This window comes from Clytia hemisphaerica, unplaced genomic scaffold (genome assembly GCF_902728285.1).
Source record: "Clytia hemisphaerica strain Z4C2 unplaced genomic scaffold, Clytia hemisphaerica genome assembly, whole genome shotgun sequence".
NCBI classification, from domain to species: Eukaryota; Metazoa; Cnidaria; class Hydrozoa; order Leptothecata; family Clytiidae; genus Clytia; species Clytia hemisphaerica.
This window is the reverse complement of record NW_027103240.1, coordinates 420621-446947: the sequence shown is the minus strand read 5'-3', so window position 1 is coordinate 446947 and position 26327 is coordinate 420621. Positions and strand designations below refer to the sequence as shown.

Here is a 26327-nt window from a genome sequence, read left to right as displayed (position 1 = left end):
TATCGTCCGTGAGTTTTTTTGCGCAATGCATCATGGGTAATCATTCGGGGAAAATTCGGTTAAGCCGATATCGTCTATTAAATACATTTACAAAGGTTTTCAAGCAATAAATTATGGGGAATGTAGGCCAGGAGTCCATACAATAGATTCGCATTATCAATGCTAACATGGAAATTCCACCGTCCCAGTGAATTTGAAATAATCACTCATAGATGCCTAATAAATGCCCTCCCCCCGTTTGTTAATCTTGATTTTTTTCTGTCTATAAATTCTTTAAAATACTTTTTGCTGTAAAAAGGAGTAGGCTATTTGGAGGCCTGTCCAACGACCTTGGACGAATCTTGGCTAAACCTTAAAATGCCATCTCAGCATAAAATTAGTTTGTTTAGCTCTCTTTTTGATCATGTGATTAAATCTTAAACCAATCCCAAGAGTAATATTTGGTAACGTGATCAAAAACTGAGCACATCGATTTTTATCTTTTGATATTAACAAAGGAAAAAAGCCAACAAAAGCTTCCAGACTAGGGTTTTATATAAGGACCATGATATCAGGTAGGTCATTAAACGGTTTTTAATAGAATTTTTTGTATTGATTCGAAATTATAGGGGGTTTTGAAAAAGAAACTTTCATTTTTAGTATATGTGATTTAGTTTCTTTTGGTAGTAGAAGTATTACTGGCAGTACTACTGGTACTATTCGTGTCTAAAGATCTGTTGTTTTTTTACTACTCCTAAGGCAGCTCACAACGTTTTTTCAAAGTTCATATAGCGCTTCATATGAGGCTTTTTGGAAGGTAGGACACATTTCTGCTATTTTTGAACAGTACCTTACTATTTGCGATACTCTCAATTGTACACAAGCAAAAATAGTGACAAGATCTTATGTTCGTTTTTTATCAATGACAAATTATCGTTCAAAAAATGCTTTTCAACTTGAGTTTACTTTTACGTTCCAAATAAATTGCCCCCCCCCACCTCGCTTGTTAATTTTTCGAACATTTTCAGCACCCCGGACCTTATTAGGACCCCCCCCCGTTTTTTTATATTTAATATTTTCAGCTGTCAAAGAGAAGGCCCCTTATTTTGCTCTAAATAGCCTGATTTTAGTATATGTTTATCTTATTTTTGGGTTTTCAGAAGTACAATTTCCAACGTCCCCCTCCCCGGCAATTAGATCCCCCCAAAAGTTATTAAAGCGTTAAATGAACGTTGAAAAACGGGGAGTTATTTGGAACTTAAGAGTACGTATAGATTTGGAAAGCAAGAAAATAGCATGGCAAAGGAAATTGAATGGAATGGGGTTCTGCTCTTGCTATTCAGTGTATTCAAATCTCAAATCAAAGTCTAGGAGACCATTTATTAGTTTTAGGGGAAAACTGAATTTATTTTTTTAATATTTATTGAACGCCTGTATCAAGTTCACACAAACACACATACATAGAAGTCTTATTCGTTAGATGTAAATTTTATTATTAATAATAAACGGAAGAATTTGGTAATTTTTTATTTAGGTATGTGCAGGCACGGAGGGTTATTTTATTCGCATTATATATTATTATTTTTTGTTGTTACAGCATAGAGTTTCTTTGACTATTTTGGTGGAGTTAATTCTTGATTAAAACAAATTGAAATTATAGTGCTCTCAATTATCTTTTCAACGGTGTATTATTTGTTAATATTGAAGTATTCGTTGAAAAATGACAATCAAATCAAATTTTCGAACACACTTGTGTCACTTTCAATGAAAAATGAGTTCTAAATATTTAAACTTCAAATTATCATTTGATAGAATATAATATTACTTTTCACCCAAATTTGGATTTAACACAGGTTAAATCGTGGTTTAACTTTTATTTGATAAGCGCCACAGTATTGGAATGGCTGGGTGGCCGCCCTCTGCCAACTGAGTCTACTTTGCTAATAACCACGTGACGTCATATTCATAATGGCTATCGCAACTCCCTGTTCAAGTCGACGCTCTAACTGAAAGCTGACAGGATGAAATATTTTTATTGAATCTTCCGATATCTCTTCGGGTTAATTCATAACCATCACTTTTACCGAACGCAAAGAGATTTTGAGGATGGACATTCATAGATACAAAAGTAGTTTGTGAAATGAAGCGTACAATTTTTGTTGCATACGAACGGAAGGAGACCAGATTCTTTGAAAAACTTTATGAAACGAACCATTAAGATTTTATCAAGTGCATAGCAAAATCTGCAACTAATATCTGGCTTGGGTGATTGTAGCTGGTTTTTTGGAGATGATGGCCAAGGTGATTGTCGGTGGTTTTGGGGATGTTGGCCAAGGTGATTGTCGCTGGTTTTGGGGAGGTTGGCCAAGGTGATTGTCGCTGGTTTTGGGGAGGTTGGCCAAGGTGATTGTCGCTGGTTTTGGGGATGTTGGCCAAGGTGATTGTCAGTGGTTTTGGGGATGTTGGCCAAGGTGATTGCCGCTGGTCGTTTAGGGATTGTCGCTGGACATTTGGGGTCATTGAGGCTGTAATAGCTTATTGTATTGTCTTTGGCTATCATAAGGCTCGGTGGCTTGGAGCGAAGTGGAAGAAGAAGGACAAAAAACTTGCAATATAATAGTTATGAACTCTACAAGATTTTGATTGTTTGCGTATTGGATTGAATTTGGTTTAACATATTTTCTTTTCGAATTAGGTTTTCGGTGTTGCGCAAGGGGCTCGCAAAAACAGGAAAATTTTTTATTATCATTTTGGCCGTTGAAGATGAAATCAAAACAAAAAGTAAAAACACCATAAAAACACAAATTTTTCTCTACGAAACGTAACATCAATTATTTCAAAATTCTCTCTTTTTGCTTTTAAAATTTCTTAGCTCAAACAAAAGGCCCATTCACTTAATCTAGGTTACTCCTCTAAGGCACAGCTGCTCTCTTTTATAAGATTTAATATTTGCAGTGAATTGTGAATTCTTTTCTTGAACAGCGCTTACGCTTATAAAACACGATAAAGAAGAGAAAAAATTCTTTTACTTTTTTACTTCAGATAGTTTACAAACAAATTTTTCAACTTTTTATTAGCATAAACTTATCCTCAACTCGATGTGATAATCAAACACAAAACCGGAATATTTTATTTTATTTCACGTTACCAAAAATATGCGACCCGGTTAATTGAAAAATTTTTACAGTAGAGTGATCTTCTTGGCTTGAAGGCTGGTGTCAACCTAGGCAAGGTTGTACACAGACAGTGCACGTCAAATTAGAGTCGGTTTCTACGGCATTTATATTAATTTAGATATTGTATTACACAACTATGTACGGAAGTTCTCTGTCAGTCGACTGACAAAGGTTAATTTGGAGAAGGCTATGTATCCTAGTTGCAGTGAGCGGCAAGTTGAGAATGATCCGGTTTTAGATAGAAGCATAAAGAAGGATCGTGATCAGTACATAATAAACAATCGGCATTGATTAGATGGTTTACATAGCCTGTCAACAAGGCTGTATGGACGCCTCATGTTGCAGACCAGAGGCAAGTTAAAATGCATATTAAGTATTTCATATCGTCTGCGATATATTTAGGTATAATATCTAAATAGTTTATAAAATAATATTTTATTTTCTATTATATGTTCTTTTTGTTAGTTACTATATTGTTCCTAGGGTGTGTATGTTTTTATCGAGTCCTTATCACAAGTAGAGCATCAGATGTACAGATAGCTGGTCAAATCTTGGGAAGAAGGCAAGACTTTTGAAGTTATCAGGAAATCACTTTTGGCACCATAATTGGCTAGTAAAAAGATCCTGCTTGGAGTTTCTGTAAAGGAGGCACTACTAATAACACGTTTTACGAAGTTACCAATGGCTAGAATTGATAGCATTATGCAGCTTTGGGGATCCAATCATTCCGTTTTCCCTTTCAATAAAGGGCCCGTCATTGCGGGGTGTGTCCTCAGTGACCTCCTCCGTGGCCGGGACTGTGGGTAGGCTGGGCTGGCCCGTCATTGCGGGGTGTGTCCTCAGTGACCTCCTCCGTGGCCGGGTCTGTGGGTAGGCTGGGCTGGCTCCCCGTCATTGCGGGGTGTGTCCTCAGAGACCTCCTCCGTGGCAGGTTCTGTGGGAGGGCTGGGCTGGCTTCCCGTCATTGCGGGGTGTGTCCTCAGTGACCTCCTCCGTGGCCGGGTCTGGGGTTAGGCAGGGCTGGCTTCCCGTCATTGCGGGGTGTGTCCTCAGAGACCTCCTCCGTGGCCGGGTCCGTGGTAGGGCGGGGACACTGGGGTTAGGGCGCTATACGTGACATCTTTCTCACAGTGTCTGGGTCCTCCATGATGGTTGCTTCCCCTTGCAGGTATCCAAGCTTTCTCCATATTTATGGGTATTAGTTTAATGGCAAAAGGCAAGTTTACATATATTGTTTTCCTAGAGTGGGGTATGGGCCTAGTTAAACAGTAATAAATCATGACGCAAGAATGATTTCTTGATTCACGTCAATTTCATATATAAGTTTAAGTATTTCATATCGTTTTCGATAGATTTAAGTATAAAATCAAATTAATTTATAAGATAATATTTTTTTTTCTATTATATGTTCTTTTGTTCCTATATGGTTCCTAGGGTGTGTATGTTTTTATCGAGTCATTATCACAAGTAGAGCATCAGTTGTACAGATAGCTGGTCAAGACTTAGACGAAGGCAAGAATTCTCAAGTTATCAAGGAATTATATTTGGCACCCCACAACTGGCTAACATGTAGTAGAAAAGGCCAGGATAGAGTTGACTGTAAAGGAGGTACGACCAATAACAAGTTTTTTTTTTGAAGTTACCAATGGCTAGAATTGATAGCATTATGCAGCTTTGGGGATCCAAATTATTCCCTTTTCCCTTTCAATAAAGGGCCCGTCATTGCGGGGTGTGTCCTTGACCTCCTCCGTGGCCGGGACTGTGGGTAGGCTGGGCTGGCCCGTCATTGCGGGGTGTGTCCTTGACCTCCTCCGTGGCCGGGTCTGTGGGTAGGCTGGGCTGGCTCCCCGTGGGCGCGGGGCGTGTCCTCAGAGACCTCCTCCACCACAGGGTCTGTGGGAGGGCTGGGCTGGCTTCCCGTCATTGCGGGGTGTGTCCTTGACCTCCTCCGTGGCCGGGTCTGGGGTTAGGCTGGGCTGGCTTCCCGTCATTGCGGGGTGTGTCCTTGACCTCCTCCGTGGCCGGGTCCGTGGTTGGGCGGGGACACTGGGGTTAGGGCGCTATACGTGACATCTTTCTCACAGTGTCTGGGTCCTCCATGATGGTTGCTTCCCCTTGCAGGTATCCAAGCCTCCTCCATATTAAAGGGTATTAGTTTAATGGCAAAAGGCAAGTTTACATCAATCGTTTTCCCTGAAGAGGGACACGGGCCTAGTTAAACAGTCATGAATTATGATGAAAGAATGTCTTCTTGATTCACTTCTATATTATATATATATAAAAAAAAAAAAAAAAATTATTTGTCATTGTCTTCTTATTTATCTTTTAGGAGTTTAATGTTATTATGTAAATATGTCTGCAACCATACGTTTTGGGGGCACCTTCGGTTGGGACAAATTTTCCCCAAAACTTATTATTCGAGGATTAGCCATAATGTCATGCCAAACTTATATCTACCGACTCACACTTACTTCTCAGCCGTCTGACTACTTAATTGGTTTCTACCCCTAATCTAGGTCATAGGCAAATGGAAAGTTAAATTTGGATTTAACACAGGTTAAATCGTGGTTTAACTTTTATTTGATAAGCGCCACAGTATTGGAATGGCTGGGTGGCCGCCCTCTGCCAACTGAGTCTACTTTGCTAATAACCACGTGACGTCATATTCATAATGGCTATCGCAACTCCCTGTTCAAGTCGACGCTCTAACTGAAAGCTGACAGGATGAAATATTTTTTACCTCCCTCCCTCCCTGCAGTTATGGTTGTAGGCGATCCTCACTTATTTATACTAATATTGTATTTATCGGGACAAATTTTCCCCAAAACTTATTATTCGAGGATTAGCCATAATGTCATGCCAAACTTATATCTACCGACTCACACTTACTTCTCAGCCGTCTGACTACTTAATTGGTTTCTACCCCTAATCTAGGTCATAGGCAAATGGAAAGTTAAATCAAGAATTTACTTAAGCCAATAAAAATTTAATTTAATTAAAAAATACATACTGCCATACTATAAATTTATATAGATTATTTTATTTGATGTAATATTATATTCTTTTTGTTGGATTTTATTGATGTATTTTGCACCTAAATTTTCATTATTTTTATTTTGTGTTAAATATGGGGACTCAGGATTGTGTACTATTATATATACTTTATTGTATATTTTAAGAATTTGGACTTAAAATAAAAATAATTATTTAGGCTTTAAGTATCTCTAAAAGCTCTAAATGCACAAATGGTACCCGGCAATGAGTGTAGTAGACTATGCTATAGTCTAAGACGAATTCCAATAGTAAAGAATAACCTTAAACACACAAATTAGCAGTCGGGCGGACATTTTGTCCACGCGGGTGAAAAATAGTCGGAGGGGCTCAATGTCAGACTCTATTTTCCGTCGCGCAACTTATTAGGTTTTATGATATACAACTATGTTATATCGTAATATCATAATAATATATTACACAGGCGATAGCATCGTCTATGAGTGTAGACGACGACTAGCTAGCATTTTCCACCCCATCCGTATCTTCATTTTGTTCCCACCGAGATTTGCATTAATCACTTGAACGGATTCTTACTACTCCAACGCTTGAGTTTTTCTCGCTTTCGACTTCTTTAGATGCCCCTAGGAAACTAATTTTATGGCGAGAATGAATTTTGGCGAATTTTAGGCAAAATCAGCTTGTCAAAACAAAAAAAGTTACTGCTGGTCAAATTTTCTGTATAGAAAATAAATTGTTTTATGCTTCATGATTTTTAAAATAACTCTTTGTTTTTTTATACGTCATTCGCCAAAATCAAAAAATGATACTGCTTGCTAACTAATAAATATAAGTTTTAATTTAATTTAATAGATTTTTGGAATATTTGCAGCTCGCCAAAATAAGTTCTCACCAAAACTAGTTCCTTAAGTTTTGTATCACCCTTCTGTCTTTCTTTTTCTGAAAAAATCTCCGAGTAGGTTATTAGAAATTTATGTTTCCAGTCTTTTTGTTGTTGTTATTCTTCAATCGTTTGTACATTGTAGGTCAAAAAAGAGCTTCATTGAGATTATCCTGGGGGAGGGGCTCGCAAAATGGGTGCCAGGTATGTGTGACCCATAAGGGCCCCTTTTTCACACCTTCGAAAGTTTCTCAAAGAGGTGCAAAAACCATTAAAAAGAAAATTGATAGTCTCTGTTAGGGTCCAAAAATCACGAAATTCAAAATTTCCTCTCTCAAAGGGTCGTGATTTTGCAAAAATATTGTATAAATACCGAGTGAAAATGAATAAAAATTTTGAGAAAAGTCTCTAAGGGTCCCAAAAACGCTAATTTTCACTCTCTCTCTAAGGGTGGATTTTCGATTTTTGCCTCAGACATACCCGTCACCTCACAAACCTAGTCCCGCCGGGAGATTATCTAACAAAAACTTAATTCTTTGCAGCAACATTAAGCATTTCCAAATGATCTGTCACATCCTCTGTAAAAATCTTCTACCTCTAAAGCAAGAAATTTTGGAGAAACTTTGAGTTTGCAACTTGCCGGTCATTTTTTGCCGAAAAGCAGTTATTACATTAAACACCAAAACTGCTATAAAATCCGAAATAGCACATATTTGGAAGTATATGAATTCAAATTTGACGGGAATTTAATTTCACGAATAGTGGAAAAAATAAATTTTGGCGAGAACTTAGCCTGGCGGATGTTTTAGCTAAAGCCGCTAAATTTTCTTACCGCTAATAAAATTTCTTCCTTTAAGTTAGCATGTTTTTGACTATTAAAATAGTCACTTTTAACTTTTTGCCCCAACCTCGTTCCCATCGCATTATCATCTTTCTTATTTATGCTTCACTCATTTACTTATGACGCTAGATAATCACATATTTATAAAGCCTGAGGGGATAGATGCCGTGCTTTAGCTGAAAATTGTGCCGTATTTAGGTAGGAAATACTACCTAAGTCACGTGACATTAAAATAGAATTTCAGCGCTTGACCAATCGGAAACCTCCTGGATTTTCGAAAATAATAGCAGCAAAATTTGTTGCGATATTCACTTTGCTTGGAAAAGCTTAAAGAGCGACATCTAGCCCTTTGGACTTTATAAATATGTATGGATAACTCGCATCAGCCTACACCAGGGTATTCTCTGGCATCCATAGGTAACGTAAATAAAGCCTGGAATACACGGGGGCAAGGTTCTTTTTGCACATATTAAAATATCAAAATTTGGTCAAGCAAGTCCCGATAAGGGTGATAAAATTTTCCTCCTCTCTATTCCCACTAAGGGTCTGCAGATTGAAAGACGGGCTGCGCATACCCATCAGCTTGTAACCCTATATCCGGGCCTCGCTCCGGGCTTCCTGATTTGTGAGTACAAAATAACGACTATCCTACATTTTAATATGTACCAATTAATCTTTACCGCTCTTGCGATCATCTTGTATGCAAGTGAAAAGGCCCCCTCAGCAGACCCTCCATTCATGCAATCGTAATCACGCAATTTTTTTTCTTCCAAATTCACGCATTCACGCAAGTGAAAAATGCCCAGTCAGCATTCACGTTCACGCTTTCATGTAAAACTGCTGAGGGGGGGGGGGCAGTAGTGAGGTTCCTTGTACTAAGTCATAAAAAAGTGCTTTAAAATCTCTATTTCTCTACTTTTAGTGAATTTTTAAAAATTGAGAAAAAATAAGCAATTTTCAGAACATCGAATTTGTGGAAAATATCATAAGGTTTTGACAGCAGAATTCAAACTCGCTGAACAAAAAGAATGAAAATGGTAATTTACAAGTGGTTTTGTTACAAGTCATGGAATTTTTCACCTCAAAGATTTTTGCAACGTTGGTTTAATGTAAGTTATAATTATATGTTTTTAAACTTTCGATTTTTTACTGATTTTTACAATGAAGTGAATACAGTCGCTCTCATGTTGTCTTATGACCAGCCACCAGAACCGTTGGAAAACCAATGAATGCGGCGAGACTCAGACTACGTCCACACGCTACGGTCCGTTTCACTCCGAAACGAAACGGTTCCGAAACAGCGTGTGAACGTCAACATTGGAAACGTCAAAAAAGAAGACGTTACAAAGCAAAACAGATCGAAACGGTTTCGCTCCACTATTTTCATCGGAACGGAACTGCTCCGTTTTCTTGCTCCGAAACGTTCGGAAATGAGTAAGAACACTTCCTATCCGTACCACAAATACCACACTAGAGCAATACGAAACCGTGACGTCTGAACATGGTTTCAAACTCACAACCAGGCCAATCGCGGATATTAGCTCTACTGTACTATTTAGCTACGGAAAAAAACGTGTACTCTCGGCTACCTAATAGCCGGGGGTTAAGAATAAGCGGGGTGTTTGAAAAAAATCTCAAAACTTAATAAGCGGCAAAATTAATTAGCGCCCCCCCAGCTATTAGGTACCCGAGAGTAGGACACTTGCGAGTAAGTTTTATGCACTTTTGATCGAAATGAGATATCTGGGGAAAAAGTTTATTGATCCAAACTAATTTTCCCTAATCCTGCAAAGCGGTAACCATAGACCCGTTTGGTTTTAAGTTCAAGAAATTTTCTCTTATGCTGTATATAAATGTTATGAAAGTAAAACTGGTGTATATATTTTTACTAATATTTTGATAAAAGTCTTCAAAAATGTACAAAAATATAGAATTTATATTCTTTCTATGTTTCTAATGTCAGTCATGCTCAACAATACAGATACCGCAAAACACAATTTATCACAACATTAAAAACCATCTAGTAGTTTTCCGACACTATACGATTACGAATCCCTTAAGGCGGTCTCTGCTTGCGCGCGCTGCGATTGTACCTTTTGGCTTCAATCAATTTTGCTTGTAAAAAAGATTACGTCATAAAAATGTAGTGCGCGCTTGAAAAGAAAGTTGACTACATTTCAACTTTTTTGGAACGTTACGTCAGATCGCGCCAATGGAATTGTTTCATTTTTCCTTTGACCAATAGCGTGGAAGACGCACAAGCGGAGACCAGCCTTTAGACAAACAAAAATGGACTTTAACACACAACAATGGTCACTCGGTAAAAAAAACGAAGATTCAAAATTGTTTACATTGAAGTACATAAACAAACGAAAAAAACTTCACACAAGCTTTCTTTTACGCGAAAGCATAACACAATCTTGTATAAAAATACACAAAACGTAAATCGCAGTCTAAAAAGGGTCAACTCTTATTATAATTCAAGAGAAACACCCGTCGTTTCTCGGTTTTTAGTTGCCGACATTAACATTCGTATTTCGCATAAGCAAACTTGGCGATGACATCATTTTTAAACTTAAAACATCTTGTTGTTGCGTTTGTTGTTGTTGGTAACCGCCACCACCATTTTGATTTACATTCGCTACTCCGCTACCATTTCCCGTTCCACTCATTTGCGGACTGTTTTGTATAAAAAAGTTTTGTTGCCCTGGTAACAAATTCGACAAAGCACTTGTCGGCGACGTAGAATTCGTAAGTCCTTGTATTAAATTTTTCGACGTGGGCGTGAAGGACATATTCAATCCAAACGAGGGATTGATTTGATTTGAATTATTCCCAGACCCAATATTGCCGCCATTTTGTTGATAAGACGACGGCGAATCCGATAAAATCCCGACAAAATTATTCGGCCATCCACCGAAATCATTATTCGATATATTATTCAAACTATTACCAAGCGACCGTTCGCCATCAAAGGTGGGCGTAAAACCGGTCACGCCTTGATTATTCAAGTTCTGTAAATTCAACCCATTTAGCGTATTCCCGTTCACCGCCATCGACGTCATGGCGTTAAGGGCGGCTACGTTGTTAGCATATGCGTTTAGAGTCGTTAATCCGTTAATCCCGTTAACATTATTTGAAAATTGTCCAAGATTATTGAAGGCACCGAGTGAATTGTTGATTTGATTAAGTGCGTTCATGTTGTTTACGTTGACTAGGTTACCGTTGCCAGGGAACATTGCGCCATATTTATACCATGTGGGTGAAATCTTCTGTGTCAACATCTAGAGTAAAGAAAAAAGTTTTAAAAGGATTTTACGAATTTCAAAATAAAAACATGGGTGCTTTTGAAGAAAGATTTCTCAGACTTTTCTAGGTAGATTGTCGATAACTAAACTGACTGAGAGTAAAAGAAAGTGTCGTGGGTTCGTTGACCACTTTAAAGGTTTTATTTTTACATAATGTTCCCGTTTCATATCAGACACATACTTTATTTCATACCAGGACAGTGTCTCACTATTGTTTCCTAACAAAAAATTGTTTCCCTTTCTGACCAAACTCGTAATAAAATCTGCTGGGAGTTAATCACTATGCAGGCCATCTTTCATGCCCTTTAAGCGTCCGGCTATCGGACGCTGTCCCTCTTGAAATTACTAAAATTTTGATAAAAACAGCCTTTTTAGTGGAAAAACATAAGAAAAAGTGCCCTTTTTGGCCACCAACGAAAGCTGCCTTGCCTTTCTAAAATATGGCCTGCTATGCATGGCAATAATTTCAAAACAAGGCAAGTGATGTTCGTGACGTAATTTATGAAAAGAGTCTATCAGGAATTACTTTCAAAAGCAATAAAATTTAATATCACACTTACGTCAGATGAAACAGGACTTTCACTTGCAAATCGTCGTCTTTTCATATCAGGACTCATTTGTTCACTCATCAAAGAATTTCCTGGCTTCAAATTATTATTCTCCTCTTTACTGGAGTCTGACTTTGTCGGTGATATTTCTAACGATCTTTTCTTTCTGTGTGTTTGTTGTTGATGTTGATGCGGCGCTAAGAGGCCGGTAGGGTCGACATGAGTGAGATTGGAGGGTCCATCTTGGTGGTTAGCTGCTCCGAGTTGATTACTTCCCTGCTCTAAGTGTTGGATAAGTTTCGTATGGTCTTCTGAAATTAAAGAGGCAGATGATTGAATGATATTTCACGAAAGTTAAAAGATTTCTTATAATTTGATACGATATTATTCTGTCTGTCTCTATATTATTAGTCTGTCCCAATATAACCTGCAGCGGAGACAAAAAAGGCTATAACTTTTGATAGAATTCGAATATGATAAATAAATTAAAAGATCGAAAAACGAAGATGAAAAATGAAGAAGAACTCAGCTTCTCGTAAAACAATGCTATGATCTTAATTTTTATATCAGAAATTCTTTAATCTTAGAACGTCATAAATGCGAAAGAAAAATTCATTAAACTTTCATTCAGTCAAAAAATAAAGCTTAAAACTTTGCCCTGGTTAACTTGAAAAGGGCTCTTTTTTGTTGTTTTTGATGGTTTTTGAAGTCAATCAGTGATAAATTTTGAACTGTATCTTTCGATGGAACAAATCTCTTTGATGTAAAAATGATAATTATAGGACGATTATTGAAGAAGTTGATTTTCTTCTTCTTAATTTTCAATCTTCATTTTCCGATATTTTTTAAGTTTTTTCTTCATGATAATATTCCACTCCTGTTTGTCTTTTCAACAAGCGAAAAAACTGCTATCTAAAATTCGAATTCTATCAAAAGTTATAGTCTTTTTTGTCTCCGCTGCAATTTATATTGAGACAGACTTTACTATTATAATGTTTCTTCAAGATCTTAAAACTGGAAATTAATCTTAAGTGCTTTAATTTAGCGATTTATGTACGAACTCGGAACTCTGAACCGTTAGAATTCGGCAAGTGAAAAGAAAACATTTCTAACCATAGAATTGTGCAAAATACAATCTCTCGCTTACCAGACCCCTTTTTTGAACACAGTCTTGTATTTGTACGGTACAATATGAAAAACAGCATTTATGTATGGTACGCGTTTTGACCCAGTCAGATTGCCCATACTTTTCATGTTGACGATAATGTAGAAACTTTGTTTACATGATTTTTGGTGCATATAACACGTGCGAATTAAAACAGATTTAAAACTCATTTGTGAATTACCTTTGGATAACAATAGGTCATTCCTGTGATGATGATGGTCATCAACTAACACTGAAGAGTTCGGTGATATATCCTTCACTTGATGTTGTTGTTGATGTTGGGCGTGTCCGGTATGTAGGTCCGGTTCCCCGGTCGACCGTAGTGACTCTTCACTCAGAACTTGTGCGTAATCGCTTATGGCAGCTGACGTAACAACGGAACCTTGTAAATGGTCGTGGAAGGGATTCCCGGTTGTGTCGTCTATTGTTTGATACGACACTCCGTCATTTGTCGGCGTCTTAAATTTGCGTTCCGGCGACATTTGATTTAACGGTAAAGACAATAACTGTTGTGCGGTAGTTTGCTGTTGAAGAGGGCCCGTTAGAATCGGAAATGACGTATTAAAAAACGGAAACTGGCTATAAGCGGCGTTAGCCGCGGCCGCATTTGTAGCGGCGTCTTGAGTCCCCGTTATCGTATTAAGTCCATTAAAAGGTGCGGTAGCGAAATTACCGAAATTGAAATTATTAAGCATTCCGAAACCGTTTTGTTTTTGAAGCTCTTCTTGTTTCATTTTTGCTTCCTTAGTCTCTTTTTCGGCTGCGTGATTACGTAATATTCTATTTATAGAACTCACGGAAGGCACGTTCCCGTTGTCACATATACCTTCCGCTAATAATGAGTTCCTTATTTCCCACGCAAACATGCACGGGTTCTCTTCTTTAAGTTTAACAATTCGATGAACAACTTTAGGCGTTGCGACTTTCGGTTTACTGCCGCCAATCGCACCCGGGCGGACAGATCCGGTTTCATAATATCGCCCCAATATTTTACTGACACATCCGTGGGAAACAAGTAGTTGGCGTGAAATCTCGGAAGGGCGGACACCACATTGTGCGAGTTCGATAATGCGATGGCGCATATAATCGGGTAATGGGCGGCCATTGACAAATACGCCGCCGAGCTGGTTGACACCTCCAGGGTCTAAAAAGATAAACAAAAAATCATTGAGATACTTCAATAGTGATTAACGGGACGACCTTTTTAAAATGCAGTTTTTTAAGGAGTCAATTTCTTCTGGAATACTTTTACTACGAAAAAGGTATTTTGAAATTCGCTGGCCCAGTAAGCATGTGGCTAAGAAACTCACTCTCTACTAGACGTACATTTTTGTTTAATCTAAAGGTCAAACGCGTAGTACAATGTGGAAAATTAAAAGAAGCTCAATAACAAATCAGACATCCCATTTGATTTACTCATCTCAATTTTTCTTGTCCCTTCAATTAACAATACCTTATAAAACTTACTCCCTAACTCGAAATTTCTATAACTTAAACAAATTAAGAGTTTTCCGTACGTGTTGGAGTTACCTTATCGGCCATTTTTACGTCGGCCCTAACTTAACGCCGGCCCCTTTTACGTCGGCCCTTATTCCGCCAGAGGCCAATTTTGGCCTTACGCCAATCAGGACCGTTAATAACGCCAAAATTTGTAAAAATGGCTACTAATGCTTCAAATTAGTAAATAATGCTGAATAATGTTTAAAATTTATATTGAAATATCATGTTTCGGTAGTAAATTATTGAAAATTCCATTCAAAATCACTGGTTTAGATATGGAGTAAAACAATGGATAATTTTTGTCTTCGAATCATACCTAAAATCCTTTAAGTTGAAAAATGATGATCGAAGATTAACGCCACTTTTAGCTAAAAATTGAAAAATCTTGGCCCTTTTTACGCCAGCTCTTATTACGCCACGTGCCAAAAAATAACGCCAATAAGGGCCGGCGTAAATAGGGCCGATAAGGTATAAAGATTCGACTCTAATTATTTTGTTTTTCTTTACAGGGAATCGACAACGAGGAACACAGAATGTCGAACCGACAACACAAATTCATAGATTAAATCAGCAAGGTAAGTCATTCATACGATTTCTTTTAAATTTGTGTGCAGGTTTTTTTCACTAAGAAAACCAGAACCGAGGTAGTCCAGAAGCTAGAGTTCAACTACTTTTTGCCTTTAAAAATTCTGATGGGGGGGGGGGAAAGTAGTGCCATCATTCACACCAGAAAGCGAAGATAGTATACGGCAGATTTTCTGACTAGGACCCAGGCTTCTCCGTACTCAGAATTTGTTTAATATACTCAAAATAAAGATGAAGTAAAGATGTCTTTCTAGTTGACTAAGTTACGTAACTTACGCCATAATGGAAGTAAACTTTCGAAGGTATCGCCTCTTTAATTTCAAACGTTGGAAAAACCCTGAAAAACCTCTTCAAGTAACTGGAACACAAAGAACGTAAATTATTTGTTTGAAGAGGGAGAGTTTGACTGATTTATGAGAGTGCTTATTTTAGGCCTAAAAAAGTCAGACACAAGCTATGATCATGGATTTATTATAGAGACTCTGGATAAACATCGAATGAAACGGTGGAGAGCAGAGTATTGTCTTTCTATTGTTTCAGAAAACAATCGATGTACAGCCTTTGTCCGCAAAGGACAACTGTCATGGCGGCTCGAAGGACTCTGATTTTGAAAAATAATTAATACTCTTATTTCTAAAAAGTTCTCTAACTTTTTCTGATCGTACTTTTGCTGGCTAAAAGTTTGAAAATAAATGCTAGAATACCAAGCAAATACATTTATGAAATCTGGTGTGAGAAAAACATCATCAGACGAGTAAAATCAAACAAAATACTTATAATGACACGAAATTTTGAATTGGGAATATCTTTCCAATATATCTCCGAGAAGAGCTGAGATTAATATATATTAGACGTGAGTCTCATAGCTCCACTGTGCTATGAAAATCTTTTGGTGGCACGTGGTGGCACGGTGGCTTTCGTGAGGTTGAAGTTCAAAAATATCTGGAGAAATTGGCAAAATTTAGCTCATTGTTTTTCCGGTGTCTATAATAATTCCATGCTATGATCACGTCATCACGACAACCAGACGATCGCACCGAAATTGTTCTCCATCATCCAAAACAAAATAATTCTTATACTCAATCACGTGTCATGCTTTTTGAAATCACAGATAAAGCCATCATGCCAACTGCTGAGGGCCTCATGCTTAGAGCTCATGCTCTCTAGGCCATCACTCAGCAAAGTTTATTACAAAATTAATCAAAAAAGTACAACTTATTTTCAATCTATATAATAAGAAACATCTTCAAAATCTCAAAAATGTTGATTAGATTAGAACCGTTTCATGCTCAACATCGATCAGATGTCAATTAAAGCTAAACCAGTGTATTGTATGTAAAAAAGAGATTAATCTTTTCACCGAATCTTAAACAGGGCTAATATAGTACCAAATACAGATTTGAATGTCAAAGTTGCGTTAAGATCTCACCAGAGCTGATGGAACGAGTTGAAACATGCAGAAACAACAAAATCGAAGGACTTCAAAAGGAAATTAAAGCATGTGAAAACATCATGAAAGTTCAAAATGAAGAAATCTCCCAACTAAAATCATATGACGTCAACGTTATTACAAAAGAAATCAAAGAAAGCCTGGAAACAAAGATGAGCATACTCGAGAAGAAGATAGAAACAAAGATCGAGAACATCATAATCGAAAAGAAGCAAGAGCTGAAAGAAGTTAGTAGTCCCGCTGCTGAGATCGAAAAAAGTGGCTAGAAAACGATTTTCGTGATACATCTCTTAGATCTAACTTTTTTAGGTGGAAACTCGCGAATTAGTATGTGTAGATTACAAAATCGAAAAGTTTCCGATTTTCTAGTGCAAGTGTCGAGAAAATCGACTTAAAAGTTGACTTTTATCGAGTTTATCGATTTAATCGATTTTCATGAACTTAACAGTTTCTAGGTCATGAGTTTTCACTTTTATGATGCATTTTGCTTGTAAATACTAAAAGCCATCAAAATATTACACTAATAATTAATTCAAGCGATGAAAATGTAGGAAAAACGGCTAAAATCGATAAAATCATCGATAAAACATCGAATGTCAACTGAAAAACTCCGCATGAGTCTGTAGACTTCAAAAGTTGTCTGATTTGGCTGAAATTTTGCACACTTGGCCCTTGGGTGAATATCTGCAGATCTAAGTTTTCATTTTTTGTAAATTTTGATTTTTGGGGTCTGGGGACGAGTTTTTCGTCAAAACGAGGCTAAAACTTAGGGGCAGCCTGCAGACCTTAACAATGGTCAGAATTGCTGAAATTTTGCACACTTGGCCCTTGGGTGAATATCTACAGATTAATTTGTCATTTTTTGAAAGTTTGGATTTTTGGGGTCTGGGGACGAGTTCTTCGTCAAAACGAGGCTGAAACTTTAAGGCACACTACTGTAGACTTAAAAAATGGTTGGATTTGTCTAAAATTTTGCACACTTGGCCCTTGGGTGAATATCTGCAGATCCAATTTTTCTTTTTTTGAAACTTGTATTTTTGGGGCCTGGGGACGAGTTTGGGACGAGTTTCTTGTCAAAACGAGGCTGAAACTTTGGTACAGCGTGGCAGTATTTTGAAGCAGACTTGATCCCTTGGCTGAATGTTTTGGGGCAACAGTTTACATTTTATATTACATAAACTCTGGCACAAAGGGCCTGGAAGCAAGCCTCCTAAAAGAAAAATTCGTAATTTTTAAAGGGCAGATGCAACTTCTTTTCTTCAAAGATATTGATTGCGATGTTTTTAAGGTCTTCACTTTTTTGATGAAATTGTCTTTTATTTGACTGAAACTTCATCATGATCAAATTTCGTGTCAAATAAAGTAAAAGGTATAGAAGTCGTACGGCAGGTATGCTCAAAATTCAAGGGAAAATCTCATTTCTCTCTTTTGCTAAATTCCTTAAGCTTTAGCTGCCGCAGTTATTTAAAATGTCGCGCATCCTAGCTTTGTTTTGAAGAAATAAATAAACATGCTACTGCCTTGAAGAAAATTCTTGATCTTGACAACCATTTCCTGCACTCACCACGAGCAATGAAGTCCATTGTTGAAATGACATATCAATCCCGATGATTAAAAATCTATCGAAAATTGCACCTCTGTCTCAATAACTGGGTAAAGATTTTTAAAGTGGCGAAATATAATGCAAAATCCTACTGTTTCTACTTTAAAAGTAGAGATGGAGATTCAGCCCCAAAAGTTTAGTTTTTCCTTCTGGAGATAAATCTCATGAACTACTTCATTGGAATTTCAGCATATCTTTCTTAACGGGGACGATTTTACGGCAACTATTTTCAATGAGTAGGGTGGTCCCACTAGATCGTGACACAGGGATGTACCTCTCTCTCATGAAAGATTTATATCTCGTTTTATTCAGTGCAGTGACAATTCATATTACCTCATCGGTCCTTTTTACGCCACTGCCCATTTTTGGGCCTACGCCAATAAGGGCTGCAAATGACACCAAAACCTGCAAAAACTGCAATTTAATCTAGGCTTCAAAACAGAAAATTATGACAGAATATTTCATCAAAACGCCATCTGTGAGTAGGAAAATGCGTAAAATTTTTTATCGTCGAAATTCACTTATTTACATTAAGTTTTGGATACGAGGCAAGAATTTCTGTAATTTCCACCTTGAATTTGTTCAGAAAGCCACTTCGATTGCGAAAAAATAGTTCAAAAAAAAGAAACACCGCTTTTAGGTTTAAAATGTATAATTTTGGCTCTTTTTACGTCGGCCTTTTTAACGCCGGTCCGTTAGGCCACGAGCTCTAAAATAACGCCAATAAGAGCCGGCGTAAAAAGGGTCGATAATTTGAACATCAACTTCCCCATCCCTTGATTCAGTGGCAGAGATCTCTGACCTAGAACCAGTCTTTCATTGAAAGGAAGAACAGGAAACGGGAGGTTTTATTAGGCTGCTATTAAAAGTAGTGCACTGATTACTCTAGGAATTTTTCCTGAATAGAGAATACCGAACGTTGGTCCTGTGTAGAATAATAAAGGAGACAAAGTGAGATAATAACTAAAGGCTTGCTATTATAAACATTATCTACAAAATCAATTTAGTTTTCTGGTGATTCTTTCTCACTTTTTCAATATTCCTGGATTAATTACGTCGTCTTATCGAGCTGATAAAAAATGAAGAAATGTTAAATTGGTGTGTTCTTGTTGCCTGGTAACCCTAGAAAGCTTCAGAAAGCTTCAGAACACATCTTTCAAGGAAATAATTAGACATTTGTAGGCAAAAGGTTTCTCCTTAATTTCAGAACACATCCTCCATGGAATAATGATAAATTTTGGGAGACATAGCTACAGCTTTCCTAGAAATTAGAACACATCATTTGAATAAAAAAACTTGAAGACCATAAAAAGCTCCCTCCTAGCAAATAAGAACACATATTTCTAAAAAATTGCTTCCCCGGCTGCTTCTAGACAGTCCTGGCGGTGACACGATCACTATACGCTCATATCTAGCCTGGGAATCCAAGCGTCAAACTTTTTCCACAGTCTAGTTTATGATATTTTTGCTGCTTGTTTAACACTTGGCGCAGGTAACTCGCCTGCAGGGACATTTTTCCCTGCAATGCAGGTTCGGCCTGATTGGCCAGCTTTTGGCGTATTACTTAGCAGTACTTTCGCGCGCCTTTTTATTAATTTCGATGCGCGCGCATAATTTATGGAAAAAGCTAACTCTGCAGAAAAAAGGAAAACAAATGAAAATGAAAACATAGATTCATTTCAAAACAAAATGGCTGTTGGCTGGATGTCTAAATACATGTGGCTGATGTTTTGATGTGGTTTTTAGTAGCTTTGAAAGTCTTTCGAGCTTGTGGAGGAGTTTTTATGGTAAGTTGATTATGTGTGTTTGCCTGGGTTTCCAAAGTTTAAGAAAGTCTGTCAACAAGGGTTCACACACAGACTGTTTATAACATTCTGTATCAGACTAATCTACCTGCACCAAGCTCTATAATTTTAGAAGTTTGTGAGGTGAGGTATTATTTGTTTTTTTCTAAGATTATGAGTTTGGATTCCCAGGCTAGCTCATATCATAACTCCACATAAAGATCTTGAAGATATTTTTAAGTGTTTGTTCCTCGTGTCAAAGTTTGTTTGTTCATTCGTCTAAAAATTTCGCTAACTGAAGATGATCCAGCAAAGTAATTTTTATTTTCTTTGGAGCTAACGTAAAAATGTTCCCATGGATTAAGTGTCGTCGACAGAAAACATGTTTCTGGTCTTTCAAAACAATTTCAAAAAAGGAAAATCAGTATGGAAAAGTATGCAAAATTTCATCCATTTAACCCTGTCCAGTCTACAGGCCGCCCACGCAAAGCCTCGTTTTCACAAGAAACTCGTCTCCGGACCCCAAATATAAATATTTTTAAAAAAACTGGATGTTTAGATTGGCAGATATTCACTAACGCAGCAAATATGCGAAATTTCAGTCAAATCAGACCATTTTTTAAGTCTACAGTGTGCCCTAAAGTTTCAGCCTCGTTTTGACGAAGAACTCGTCCCCAGACCCCAAAAATCCAAACTTTCAAAAAATGACAAATTATATCTGTAGATATTCACCCAAGGGCCAAATGTGCAACGTTTCAGCAAAATATGACCATTGTTGAGGTCTGCAGGCCGCCCCTAAGTTTCAGCCTCGTTTTGACGAAAAACTCGTCCCCAGACCCCAAAAAATAAAATTAAAAAAAAATGAAAACTTACATCTGCAGATATTCACCCAAGGGCCAAGTGTGCAAAATTTCAGCCAAATCAGACAACTTTTGAAGTCTACAGACTCATTCAGAGTTTTTCAGTTGACATTCGATGTTTTATCGATGATTTTATCGATTTTAGCCGTTTCTCCTACATTTTCATCGCTTGAATTAATTATTAGTGTAATATTTTGATAGCTTTTAGTATTTACAAGCAAAATGCATCATAAAAGTGAAAACTCATGACCTAGAAACTGTTAAGTTCATGAAAATCGATTAAAATCGATTAATTCGATAAAAGTCAACTTTTAAGTCGATTTTCTCGACACTTGCACTAGAAAATCGCGGAAACTTTTCGATTTTGTAATCTACACATACTAATTCGCGAGTTTCCACCAAAAAAAGTTAGATCTAAGAGATGTATCACGAAACGAAACAATTTTCGACCTCAGCAGCGGGACTATAGTTATGCTGTATCCAAACAGATGAGTCAACAATCAAATAAGGTGGAAAAAATGGCTCGAAGTGAAACAGTCGGCAAACAACGATCCACAGCATGCAATCTAATTTTCCATGGAATCAAAGAAAATCTGGAGGATCCGGAGAATACAACGAAAATCTACGTCGAGAAATTTATCTAGTACAGAATCCTTGGATTACAACTGAGTATCAAGGACATACAAATTATAAGCACACAGAGGATTGGAGTATTCACGGAAGAGAGAGAGGAGGAAGGGACGTATCGACCAATCAAGGTAGTTTTCGAAAATGAAGAAGACAGGAACAAAGTCTTAAGAACCATCACGACATACAAAGGCCCTCCTTCAACCTATCGAGCAACAGAAGACCTCACAATTATTGAACGATTGGCAATCAAAGAATTTAGCAAAAGAGCACGCGAGCTCAATGCTCAAATAAAAGACAAACACATTCAGTTTAAAGTCAGGGGAAGCCCCAGAACAAAATTATACCTAAAGAAAACTGTAACAACAAGCGTTTGTAAAAAGATAGGTTCTTAGAGGCCCACGGCGCGCCTTGAACGGGGGGCCTTGAACCTCAATCCTTTAATAATTAAATAAATAGTATAAGCCTTTATTGCTTAGGAGAAAATAATTTTGAGTTTTAAGCCTAAAATGTTCTCAATCTCACAAGTAAGTCTCAGAGTATTTTTTTGTGTAATTTCCTAAAAAATTGGTTGTTTTAGATTCCATAAAGCCTTAAAAATGTTCTTAACTTGTTCTTGATATTAGCGCCACCGAGGCCTAATGTTCTTATATAATTTGTTCTTATAAAAAATCGAATTTAGTCATTTACCTTCGTCGTCTTTGTTGGGAGAAATTCGTTTCGATTGTCGTGGCTTGACAAAAGCTGTCGTCGTTTGTCGTCGTGTCACACGTGGAACCCGAATTACGACTTTTTTACGGTTGCGAGTTTTCTCCTTAAAGACGGCGTTAGACTGTCCGTTATTGAAAACGAAAGTTACCGAATCTTTCGGTGTTTTAAGTTTCGGTGATAGATCAAGTATATCATCGACACTGTGAATCCTTGCTCGAAATCTTGTCGCCGGTTTCTCGATACTCGTTTCGATTTCGGGCTTACGAGTGACAGGGATCGGTTTAATAATACCAGTCGGTAGATTGGTCGTAAAATTGTCGTAAGTTGTCGTTAATGGTTGTTTACGGAACATGTATCCATTCTCGTAAGTTGGAGATTCGCACCGATTATTGTTATTGTCATCGTAAATTTCACTCTCGTTGTCGTAATTTTCATTCTCGTAACTACAGTCGTTATAAATATTATAAGCATCGTTATTTGTCGTAATATTTTGTTGCTCGAAAGTTGTTTCATCAGTTCTCGATCGCAAACTATAGACCATTTTTAATAAAATTTAAAATTTTCGCCAAACAAATTTCTACAACTCTCACATGCACAAACTCTAAAAGTTCCACATAAAGAAAAATGAATGGTTCACAAAAATATGAAAAAATCAATTCCGAAAAACCCTTATTACGCATTGCCTCATATAAACATGCCATTAGCAGTAGCCAAACCCCCTGGAAATATAGTTTTCTGTATGAAAATCAGGGGGTTTACAAAGTTTACAAATGAGACAGTCTATTTTACACACTTTGGTGTTTTGTAAACAGATGCCTCGAATGCCCAGAAAGTTTCAGTACAAAACTTTGTTATTTTTGTTTGGGCAATCAAGGCTTAATTAAGGTTGAGCCTCGCTTGTTCGTACAAAAATTACAATATTTTCAACGCAAAGTCAGGTGTTTTCTTTCATTGAAATTCCAGGCAGCTGGATTGTGAGATAATTGTCTCTGACACTTGTTCTATTTTTTGCGGTTTCTTCTTTGATAATTGATAACTACTTTTTATTCAACACGACATTTAATTGCTAAAATTTTCTCAATTATTCAATATTTACTTAATTATCTCCCAATCAATCCTTTAAAAATGTGAAAAAATCTTGAGTTAATATGAACTCCAAATTACACGTTTTTAAAAGAACATCCAAAAATGTTCGTTTTTGCACTACTTTGCCTCTACTTTTGTGCAAGAACGGGATAAGAACAATTTGAGATTAAAAGTGCTAAAAGATGAAGAACAGTCGAGTGAAACGAAAATATGATAAAAGAGAACCGCCCGCCAAACCGCCCCCAAAGAAAAACATACTTAGGACAGGTGAAAATTTGAGCTTACCTTCAATTTTATTGTTGATTGCTGAATATTTTGTTTCGTGGTACTGAATACCTAAAAACAAACAAACAAAAATTAAATGAGATTCAATCTTTTAGCAGTGTGAATTTTCAGTAAACCGTGTAAGAACCCATTTTCAAAAATTTCAATTTGTGATATCTCGATTTTGGAAAATTGTTACACAAAAATCATTTTAGGTTTTACTAAGGACTACAGAGAGTTTTTTATAATCTAAATATCTCAAACCATCTGATTATCCCTTCTGTAACGATGAACCTAATAGTCTCTGCCTTTTCTTTGAGGATCTTTCGAAATTAGCACGAGGCAGAGTGAAGATATAAGTTTTCAATGGAAGTCTGCACCGAGCCTAAGTGTCTACCCTCGTCTACTACACCATACTAGTGTTATCAGACTAACTCTTAGATTGGTTTCCTAATCGTAGCAAAAAACACTTAAAGGGAATGAACTGTGACGATGAACCCACAAAAAATGGTCTCTGACTTTGAGGATCTTTCGAAGTTAGCACGAGGCAGAGTGAAGATCCGGGGGGGGGGTACTAGGGTTGGCGAATGAGGGGTATGTGCGGACGGGACCTCCGAAAACCGATCCTTAGAGAGACTGATTTTTGCTGAAAAAGTGACCCTTAGAGAGACTTTTTGAATTTTTTTTTCCGATTTTTGAAAAAAGTCATACCCTTAGAGAGACTTTATTACAATTTTTTCTCTGGAAATCAAAAAAATTTCCTAAAAATCCTGAATTTTCCGACCCTTAGAGAGACTAATTCAAAACTTTCTGATTTTTCCGACCCTTAGAGAGACTTTGAAAGGTGAAAAAACCACCCTTACCGTCCGCACATACCCATCATCCATTTTTGCCTAAGTACCCCCCCCCCCCGGGTGAAGATATAACCACAGAGTATCGCAGTGGACTCTTCCAGAAAGTTTTTGTCCGGGCAGTAGTGAAATATCTGCAAAATTTGCCTTGTTTTTGGGGCAAACTTGCTCCATTAGATTCTGAATGTCAACTGATGTTTGTCCGGGGGTGAAATCCGTTGTCCGGGGGGTTGAAATTCACAATATAGGGGATAGATTACCAAAAAATGTTATATTCTCCACCCCCCATATTATCGAATTTATGGAAGAGCTCAATGTGACCAGAACTAGGGGACGTTAGTGGAGTAGTCAAATTATACCAAACCAAATTTTTTTCACCAAATTTTATTTATACAGACTACTATTTCTTATTCGATTTTCAAGTGGCGAAGAATCTTCTTCGAATTAGAGAAAGATTCGAATTACAGAGAGTATTTTATACCATTTTCCAGTTGAGGGGAACCGACCATCTAGATCGAATTATTCGAATAATAGAAGTTCGAATTAGAGAGAGTTAGCTGTTTTCTATGAAAATGTTTTATTTCAGAGCTTGATGAAATCATGATTCTTTTCCATACCTCCAGTCATTCTCATTCATGCCTGACTGATTATATTGGTGTGACGTCACAGTCTCACCATTACGTCACGTTACTGCTCTAAAGGGTTAGACATTATGTACCATGGTCTTTTCATTGTTTTGGTTTTTTTTCTAACCCTGAAACAGATATTAAAATAAATCATTATAAAACATTTTTTATAAGAATTATAAAACATTTTTTATAAGAATTATAAAACATTTTTTATAAGAATTATAAAACATTTTTTATAAGAAAATCCAAAATGTTTTAAGCTTTTCGAGTTTTAACTTTTTTTTGAGTGTTTTTGTCCGTTTTGCTAAACAATTTAGCGTTAGAATGTTTTTAATATCTTGATAAACTTATTTTTTTAATACTTTGGCCAGCGAAGCGTTATGTTGTTATATTGTTTTTTCCTTAAAAAAACGTGTATAGTTAAAGACTAGACGGTTCCCGTCGTCGCAAACGCCGGTTAACGGTTTTGCTTGCACATCAAAAGCCTTTAAAATACTATAATGTGAGTTAATGCCTGACATCGTTTTAGCTTTTTAAATGCCCGAATATAATAATAAAAATTATACTTCTAAACTTTCTACATTAGTCAAAATTTTGTGTCTGTAAGCCTCGATGATATGACTTTTTAAGATAACGGAAGTTTGTGTTCAATGAAATGCCATAGTGACCCTGTCAAAATTATCGAGGGTACCCGTCGTTGCAGACGCCCAAAGGTGTTTGAGGTGGTGAGAGGGTTGCTTCTAGGAAAGAAAAAGCCTTAGTTGTGAAGGAGAGGCTCGCGCTTTGCGATTGAGCACTGAAGGTTTTCCCGTTTGTTGGCTTCACATGCGGACAGCTTAAGACCGGCGCATATGCAATGCAACCAACATTGAAACCTTTTTAAATAATATTAGACGAAGTTTAATCATCAAACAACAATATTGGATTTTGTTGCGAGTGTTGATATAAAATAATTCGAAATCGTGCAACAAAAATGCCACACCTTTTTATTTGAAACTTAAGTTGTGACGTCGCAGTACTTTTTCATGAAATTGACGTCAGAACTTTTTTCGTTTACAAATAGCAGTGTAGAGTCTTCTCTAATCCAAGTTTTCTACGCTTGTCAAACTTAGCGCGAGACTTTTTGTATCGAAGGTGGATAGGTTTTCCAGCCGCGGCGTTCAAATTTTAGAAACCTTAACATATGTTACTGGGCTAGCGTTACAGACATTTTTCATAAACTCATTTAGTATAGTAAGATGAAATTTTTCAGAATTCATTGGGTAACTTTTTTAGGACGAACTTAAACCTACAGGGTTACACGTTTTTTATAAGAACAAACTATATAAGAACATAAGGCTTCGATAGCCAAAATATTAAGAACAAGCTAAGAATACTTGCAGGCTTTGCAGATTCTAAAACACCCGATTTCTTAGGAATATAGACAAAAATACTCAAAAAGTGGTGAAAATAAGAACATATAAAGAAC

The 26327-nt window shown here is 37.0% G+C and overlaps 1 protein-coding gene across 1 annotated transcript; it reads right to left on the bottom strand.

Moving 5' to 3' along the window:
- Window positions 1-9738: 9738 nt before the first annotated feature.
- Window positions 9739-24980, bottom strand: LOC136799218 (uncharacterized). Its single transcript, XM_067055938.1, has 6 exons — window positions 24848-24980; window positions 23401-23451; window positions 22009-22472; window positions 13091-14053; window positions 11757-12055; window positions 9739-11172 (listed from the first exon to the last, which is right to left on the bottom strand). The coding sequence occupies exons 3-6, from the start codon at window positions 22379-22381 to the stop codon at window positions 10399-10401; spliced, it is 2409 nt and encodes an 802-aa protein (XP_066912039.1). The 5' UTR covers window positions 22382-22472; window positions 23401-23451; window positions 24848-24980; the 3' UTR covers window positions 9739-10398.
- Window positions 24981-26327: the final 1347 nt, after the last annotated feature.